Raw genomic sequence first — 8,522 nt, forward strand, 5'->3', positions numbered from 1 at the left:
ACAGCAGTTGCTGCAGCAGCAGGGACTGCAGCAACAACAGGATTACGGCAAGCAACAACTGGCAGCTGCTGTGGGAGGGGTGCAGGGGAATCCACAACAACAACAGCAGTGGCAGCGACACATGCAGCAGCAGCAGCATGCATCTAACCCCATGATTAGTAACCAAATGGGGCAGCACTCAATTCATGGACAACCAGGAATGATGATGCAGCCTCAGCAACAGATACACTGGCCGCAACAGGAGGTGCAGCAGGCGCAGCAGCCACTTCCGTGGCAGCAGCAGCATCCGCAGCTGCACCAGTCAACTCAGCAGCAGCAGGTTCAGCAGCAGCCACAGCAATTACAACCTCAGCAGCAGGTAACGCAGCAGCAGATATCTCATGCTCAGCAGCTACAGCCCCAGCGACTACAGCAGCAGCCACCTCTGCAGCCGCAGCTGCAGCCGTCTCAGCTGCAACAGCAGCCACAGCTGCAGCCATCCCATCTGCAGCAGCAGCAACAGCTGCAGCAGCCAAAGATGCAACAGCCACAGCTGCAACCGCCCCAGCTGCAGCAGCCCCAGCTGCAACAGCCACAGCTGCAGCAGCCACAGGCGCAGCAACCACCGCTGCAGCAGCCACAACTGCAGCAGCCACAGCTGCAGCAACCACAGCTGCAGCAGCCACTGCCGCAACAGCCGCAGCAGCCACAGCCCCAGCAGCCACAGCCGCAGCAGCCACAGCCGCCACTGCTGCAGCAGACACAACTGCAGCGGCCACAACAGCAACCGTTAGCTGAAGCGCCTCCCCCACAGCAGCAGCTGCTGCAGCAGCAAAGTAGAGTCCCAGGGCAGTATCCGCCGCACCAACAGTCAAACCCAGTAAGACAGACTGGATCTTTAGGGGCACCTGTTCCCTCTGCAGAAGAACTTCGTGCTCCAAATGGTTATCCTGAAGCTGCTGCTGCTCCTGGTTTTGGTAATCAAGCTGCTGCATGGGGGCAACCCCCGCCAACTGCACAGCCCGTGAGGTCTAGCCCCACCGTGGGAGATGCACCAACAGGCAATCTTGCCTTTGCTCCGCAGCAGCAGCAGCAGCAGCAGCAGCAGCAGCCACAACAGCAGATGCAGGATCAACGCCAGCACGTGCCGCCGCAACAACAGCAACAACAGCAGCGCCTTTTTTATTCAGCTGGAGAGACCCAGTCAGCAACCATGCAGCAGCAGCCAACTCCTCAGCGTCCTGCGCAGGATACGCAGGGGCAGAGACCCTTCCAACCCCACGAACAGCAATACCGGCCGCAACAGCAGTATCAACAGCAACATCCACCGTTGCAACAGCCGACACAGCAACAGCCTGCACAGCAGCAGCAGTTGCTCCCACAGCAGCAATTGCAGCAGCAAACGCTGCAGCAGCAGCAGCAGCAGCGAGTGATGGAACCAACTGCATCTCAGCAACCGCAGCATATGGGACCGCCGCCTGTTGCACAGGCTGATGACCCGTCAAAGCAGCAGCAGCAGCTGGAACAGTGGCGCCAGCAGCAGTACAATGCAACCCACAGAAATGTCGCCCAGCCACTCCAGCAGGAAAGGCGGGCGCCATCTCTTATGGGGATTGGCACAGGTTCGTTTCCTGCTAGCGCGGAGCCCAATGGCGTTAAAAGCTCTCTGGATAGAGCTGAACATGGGCAGAAGCGGCAGCAGCAGGAGCAACAAGAGCAGCAAGACAGTGCTCCCGAAGACATGCCGCCGTTGCAACCACTCGCGCGCCCAATCAACAACCGTATCGACCCAGCCCACATTCCTCGTCCTGAATGGAATGGTATGCAAAGCGAAGGATATCACGCGTTGCTGCTGTCGCTGTTGTTGCTGTGATGATTCTAGCCTCTGCACACATGACTGTATGGCTCACTTGGTGCTTGTATCGTTTCTTTTTCTCTTTGCTGTGCAACATTTATCTGTATGTGCATGTGTATGCGCTATCGTCGCNTTGTATCGTTTCTTTTTCTCTTTGCTGTGCAACATTTATCTGTATGTGCATGTGTATGCGCTATCGTCGCTCCAGTCTTTTTTGTTAGCCTATGGTGTGCGTTGCGTGTTTGCGTTTTCAGACCAAATAACGAATGTGTACGGCAAGAGAATAGAGACAGATAAGGCAGGGGCTTCCCCTCCTTCTCCTGCCGGGTTTTATACGGCAATTGACAAGGGCTGTTGCAGCTGCAGGTTCATGCGCTCTACCATTAACCAGGTATGGAGCAGGAGGCTGCCGCTGCTGCTGCTGCTGCAGCTCCTTTCTTTTTCATGAGCAGTGTTGGTTTTCTGGTCTTGCTGGTGGTTGGTCGATTGACGCTTCTAAATATGGGGAGCATTACCAGAAGCAGCAGATGTGTCTTTTGAATTTAGAGTACTTTGGCTACTGCATGCACTGCTGCTGTTGATGCTGCAGGTTCCGGCATTCAGCCACAGTCTTGAGCTCTCTCGTCTGCCGTTTGCCATCATTGTTACCCCCTTTGCTGCACAGCCCCCCACTGAAGAGGCAGTGCCTCTAGTGGACTTGCGGATCAGCAAGAGAGAGGCGGAACAGCCCTATTCATATGGCGATCCAGCGGCAACAGCAGCAGCTCATCAGGACGCTGCAGACGTCAAGGCGCAAACGGAGTTCTTTGGTGGCTATGTCGAGGTACAAGAGTCAGATGCAGAGGAGGATACGGATGCAGGGAGCAGCAGTGGGAATGCTGCGTCTGCCGTTAGCAGCCGGAGCAAGAGCAGCTCCAGAGCAGGAGCGAGCAGTGAGGGAATTGTTCGGTGTAGCAACTGCATGGCTTACCTANCAAGAGCAGCTCCAGAGCAGGAGCGAGCAGTGAGGGAATTGTTCGGTGTAGCAACTGCATGGCTTACCTAAGTCCGTTCATGTCGTGGGCTAGCAACAGCACGCACTGCTTGTGTAACCTCTGTGGCTCCTCGTTCGAGCTGCCCCCCTTCTATCTAACGTTGCTGGACCGGTACCGGAGCGGCTTGCGCGCCAGCAGCAGCGGCATGGGAACCGCCTCAGCTGAGGGGGAGAGATACTCTAGACAGCGCAGGCAGGAACTGTGGAAAGGGTCTGTTGATTTCGTTGCCCCTAGGGCCTTTTCTGACGCCTGCAAACTCACTCAGCTGCAACACAAGAGGAGGGAGCATCTGCTCAAGCTACTGCGTATGCAGGGCGAAGTCACCCGACAGCATCAACTTAGGCAGCAGCAGCTGCACCAAGCAGAGCAGCAGGGCATCCAGCAGCAACTCGACGGAACCAGCCTGGAGCAGCCGCAGATGCAGCTGAGCAGCTGGGGGAGAGCGCAGGCTGGTGTTTCTTCTAGGGCGGATGCTGACAGTCAGTGTGGCGATTTCCTTCCGCGGAACTACACCAGCAGCAACAGCAGCAGCCTGCGGCCGTGTATCGTTTTTGTAATTGATGCAACAGCTGCGAGTCTCACGTCGGGCCTTTCACATGCTGCTGCTACGGGACTGGAACAAGCGCTCCGCGACGTGCACCTACAGGTGGATATTTGCCTGATTCTCGTCTCTGACAGGCTATATTTCATTCCTAACACTAACCAGACCGGACAACAGCAGCAGCGGCAGCAGGGTTTGCAGCTTTTGGTCGTGGACGACGTTTCGGATCCGTTCTTGCCTGCTCCAGTAGAGCATTGCTTTTTTCGGCCCCAGGACAGAGACGAAGTACGGGACAGACACCCCATAGTTAACCACTCATCACGTTGGGAGATGAGACAAAACTAAGACGGGGAATGATTGTTACTCCCCTCTGCCTTTTTGTCAGTGCACCTGCGAGCTGAAGTGTCTGGCCGAACCAGCTGAAGATGCAGGCCGCTTCCAATGTTATCTGCTTGTTCGTATATATAGACAGATTAACACGAAATGGGTGAAGTGGCCGTTTGCTGTGTTCTTCTCTGTGCAGCTGCTGTGGGCAGTGTCACTTCTCCCAGCGGCTCTCAACAACTGCGTCAACATATCTCATGCATCAGCAGCGAATGCTGCTCTAAAGGTGATCCCCCAGACAGGGCGCAGCAGCGGCAGCGGCAGATACTGTTGCTATTCCTCAGTAGCTGGTGCCTTTCCTTCTATTTTGCTACAATAGATATAGCTCCTGTCGTTAGTGCTGTTTTCGCTACGGACTGTCTAGTAGACACGCGTGCTGATGTGTAGGTGCCCGTGCTTCCCGTGGCAGTGTAGTTGACTTGCTCGGGCTGAGCAGCTTCGTGTGCCTTTGTTTCAGTATTTTCGTTGGAAGTGCCATCCCATCCTCAGCATAGTCATACGCATATGCAGCACCTGCCTATGACTTTACTTGCGCAGGTAGCGGTCGACTTGATAGCCGAGAGATCCGCGGGAGGAATGGTGGAAATGTTTTACTGTGTCTTGCCAGACGTCGGTGAGGCCTTTTTCNCGAGAGATCCGCGGGAGGAATGGTGGAAATGTTTTACTGTGTCTTGCCAGACGTCGGTGAGGCCTTTTTCGAAGAAGTATGAGCCGGGGTTAAAGCTTTAGTGTTGAGGATACTGGTACTAGTCGGGCGTTCCGGCTTTCAACCTGCCCCATTAGTGTGTACTTACTTTTCGTAGGTGTCGGAGCGCTGAAGCAGTCCGCTAAGGCATCAGAAGGGCCAGCAAAATCCACCGAGATCCACCAAGTAAGCCAGTACAGAAAGTGTGAGGGAGGCGATGCGGGCCCTTGGTGCCAGCGGAGATACTTAACGCAAAGCGCAGGGGGAAAAGCACCGGTCAAGACAGTGAATACAGTGTTGGGGCTGGACGAGGTTTAGTCAACGACGGAACGTGGTTTATATGCACTTTTTCGGTTTGTTTTCAGCAAGACTTCTACAACTCCATTGTAACACAATGCTTTGCAGCGTGTACATGCGTAGATGTCTACGCGTGCCCCCCACCCAACGTAACGCTGGAGCTCCAGTCCCTAGGTTTTCCTGCACAGCAAACGGGAGGAGACATCCGCTTTGTGCCAGAATTCTGTGGCTCAAGGTAACAGCTGGGAGAAGCATGCACTGGAAGCCAGTTCCCGGGCATTACTCAGACCTCGAGATATGCTGCACATCCGTGGCCTAAGATAGAGAAGTGCTCAGGCTATATGTGCTGCTTTCCCCCTCTGTTCCCTCTGCAGAGACAAGGAATGGGTGGCTGCTGAGATGAGGCGAATTTTCACATCTTGCTTCTACTTCGATGTTGAGTTTAAACTGCGTCTCTCAAAGGTGCGTCTGTCTCTCGTGTTGCGGCGTTCGCTACATCCACACATCGCCTCCTATCTTATGGGCTCAGAATAGATGCAGTAAAGAACCTCGGGAGTCACCGCAGGAGTCACCGATCTCGCATCTCCACACAGTGCTGCATCGTATAGCGACTGCGGAAGCTGCTTTTGCTGCTGCGTCTGCTTGTACATGGTGTAGTAGTACATACATGCATTGCCGCATATTCTGTGTCTGGAGCAAAACTGATAAAGGCGTAAATGCTCCCGTGTGCGTAAAGGAGGCTTAGCCTAAAGAGGGAACTGTACTTTTTAGTCAGCCTGGCCGCAACCCCCTACGTTGAAAGCTTGATATTTGCTCGTTCCTTCTGCTGCTGATTACAGGGCTTGGCGGTTGACAGAATCTTGGTCTCCTTTTCAGGGGCCAGGTCGCTGGNTTCTGCTGCTGATTACAGGGCTTGGCGGTTGACAGAATCTTGGTCTCCTTTTCAGGGGCCAGGTCGCTGGTGGACCAAAGCACTTTCCGGCTGCCACGCCTCAACGCACAGTCAACACTGCTGTTTCAGCTGAAGCACACTGAGCAGTCCGTCTCAGCTTCCTCAGAATGTGCTGCTGAGTTGTTGGACACTGCGGGGCTGTGTAGGTGGAAGGGAATGAAGAGTGGGCACTAGGGTGTCCGGTAGATAGTTGCAACTTAAATTTCAATGCATGCTCCGTGTGCTTGTGGGTGGACCAGGCTGGAGACGCAGAAGAACGTCTATGCCCAAAGTGTCTGCGCCTACACCCCAATGCACCCCTCCAAGAGAGTACCGAATCGGCGTCTACTCAGGGTGCACTCGTTGTCGTTGCCCATAACGTTTTCTCTCGCCTCGCTGTTCCGCTATGCAGAGGTGGGAGGACCTAGGCGGTCAACACGTGCGCTGTATCTTGAAAGCAGCGCAATAATTTCTGGCGACCCGTTTTAATTTCTGGCGGCCTATCTTACTTGTATAACTTGGTGGTGGAACGCTCTAGTGCCTTCTGTGTTATCTGCACTGCATTGACTGTTGCGCATGACAGGTGGACGCTACGGCATTTCTATTGGCCAGGACTTCGGCAATTATGGAGCTTCATCAGGAACCTCAGTGGCGTGAAAAAGCCATCAAGAATCTCGTCGAGATACTTAGCGCCTATCGCATTAATGTACGCCGCCACTAGTTGTAGGATCTCGGCTTCTTGTATTCGGCGGATTGCCTCGGTGCCTGCCTGCTTGNGTACGCCGCCACTAGTTGTAGGATCTCGGCTTCTTGTATTCGGCGGATTGCCTCGGTGCCTGCCTGCTTGTGACACCTGTTCCCACTCATTTTTAAATATTATGTATTCAGTTGGTCTTCAGTTTCTGAGGGTATTGGGAACTCCCGTAGAGCGGTAACTGGGTGCAACGATGACTTGGTCTGTGGATAAAGTTGTCGTAGATCAATTCGTTTGTCATTTTGTCCGGTTTCCTGTTGCAACGCAGTGTGCAAGCGCATCCTCTGAGGGTCAGCTTATCCTGCCAGACTCTCTCAAGCTTCTCCCAGTTTACCTGCAGGCGCTATTTAAGCACGCTGTAAGACTCCTCATCACTCAGCATTGAACAGCCCTACTTGCTGTCTCCCTGGACTCACACAGCCGGCACAGTGGAGACAGTTGTCAGCTGTCAGTGTTTGTGTATGCGGACAAGGGTAGTTACTACCCGTGCATTGCCGTCTGCACGGTTATATGCAGCATATATACTTTCGTAAAGGTACATCTAGCCTGGATCCCTCTTACGTGAAGTGCATGGACACGTGTAAGTGCATCCATAGGCTGCAATTGTTCCTGCTCACAGGCTTTCCGCCAGTCCACAGTGGACCCCCAGGTCCGCTTGTTCCAGCTACTGCAGTTCCTGCGGATGTCAATATCTGAATTCTCAACTCATCTCTATCCCCGTCTCTGCCTCTTGCACAAGTCCTACCTGCAGCCGTCCGGCAGCAAAGAACGCAAGGCCCTCGATCGGGTAACTAGAAGATCACTAGGCAGTTAGAGGGGTGCACAGCAGATATGGAAGGGGTCTGGTGGAGCAGTTAGGTACCTAGGGCATTCCATGCACGCGGGTTACAGGTTTGCGTGGGTGTCTGAAAGGGATATAAAGTTTCGCAAATGGCCATCGTTTGCACTTTACTGAGGCTTCTTTGCGCAGGTGGGGGAGTACTCTGGCGTCGAAAATTTCGTATGGATGCCGCAATCTCTGCCGGCCAGTGGCACAAACATTCTAAGTGACGGGGTCTACCTGTGCGAAGCTGGATCGTACATGCTTTTGTACATAGGCCAGCACGTCCGGAGAGAGTATATAATAGACGTAAGCTACCATTACGTTCTCCCGGTGCTGTAGAGCCTGCTTTCTACTCAAATTTACTGTCTCCTCACCGAGAATCTCCAGTGGACAGAGGGACCCACGCTTGACGAGATTTATTTGTACAAAACTGTTCTTACCACTGGGGAGCCGAAACTTGCTTCTGAATGCACATTGAGGGTCCACTTGGCGGCTTCCTTTTTGCTTTGTCGTTCTTGACCTTGCAGCTTTTTGGATTCGATGCACAACTTGACGAGCGCTCAACGGCCGAGCTTCGCCTTCAAAATGTTGAAGGAACAGCGGGAGGTCAGGCAATTCAATGTTTACATTCTGTTGCTCTTCTTTCCGTCCTAAAATTTGTGACTAAGTACTGTTCAGAACAGGTTGTGTACCAGCATATGCATAAATACACATGCCCACTGTGATACCAAGACATGCACCTTTTATTTTATATCGTTAGAAGTAGTTGCAATACATCTGGTAGAAACTTGACAGAACAGCAGAAGTAAATGAAGCAGAAAGCGACGAGGGAATCGGCTTTTCTTCGGCTTGACTGGCTTCTGTGGTCTCTTTCAGAGAGAATCCTTCGCGTCGTTGAGCAAATTCGTTTTGAAAAGTTTGACGCCCCTTTCATCCCCTTGCGGATCGTCGCGCCGAAGTAAGACATATCCCACACAGAGACAAATGAAAGCCATCTTAAAGTTGTCCCCGCCCATGCTAAGGGCTGCAGGTTGTGGGCATCTTGCATCGTGAGATGATTGCTCATTTTGCGCATATGCGTTCTTTCGGTTTAGAATTTTTGGCTTGGGTTTCTGGTAAAGTGCCAACGAAAGCATTGGCGGCAAGTCATCCTTTTATCTGCTGGGAGCTTTGTGTCGAGCCGCAGGTCCTATGATGAAACTCGTTTGTTGACGCATCTCATTGAAGATCCGTTGAGCG

General features: G+C 53.2%; 1 protein-coding gene across 1 annotated transcript in view; it reads left to right on the top strand.

Annotated features, from left to right (window-relative positions):
- Positions 1 to 8,245, top strand: part of EMH_0034650 (sec23/Sec24 helical domain-containing protein, putative) — a gene marked incomplete at both ends in the record, with an annotated part of 9,831 nt that extends 1,586 nt beyond the window's left edge. Inside the window, 18 exon segments of the mRNA XM_013494893.1 lie at positions 1 to 1,799; positions 2,089 to 2,225; positions 2,424 to 2,805; positions 2,809 to 2,837; positions 3,182 to 3,694; positions 3,933 to 4,019; positions 4,331 to 4,406; positions 4,597 to 4,664; positions 4,844 to 5,010; positions 5,150 to 5,237; positions 5,686 to 5,813; positions 5,967 to 6,120; positions 6,290 to 6,412; positions 6,729 to 6,818; positions 7,080 to 7,247; positions 7,431 to 7,589; positions 7,811 to 7,889; positions 8,160 to 8,245. Of these exon segments, the coding sequence (XP_013350347.1) occupies positions 1 to 1,799; positions 2,089 to 2,225; positions 2,424 to 2,805; positions 2,809 to 2,837; positions 3,182 to 3,694; positions 3,933 to 4,019; positions 4,331 to 4,406; positions 4,597 to 4,664; positions 4,844 to 5,010; positions 5,150 to 5,237; positions 5,686 to 5,813; positions 5,967 to 6,120; positions 6,290 to 6,412; positions 6,729 to 6,818; positions 7,080 to 7,247; positions 7,431 to 7,589; positions 7,811 to 7,889; positions 8,160 to 8,245 (4,333 nt within the window).
- Between the last annotated feature and the right edge of the window lie 277 nt (positions 8,246 to 8,522).

Source organism: Eimeria mitis, genomic scaffold (assembly GCF_000499745.2).
Source record: "Eimeria mitis Houghton genomic scaffold, Emh_scaff1324, whole genome shotgun sequence".
NCBI lineage: Eukaryota > Apicomplexa > Conoidasida > Eucoccidiorida > Eimeriidae > Eimeria > Eimeria mitis.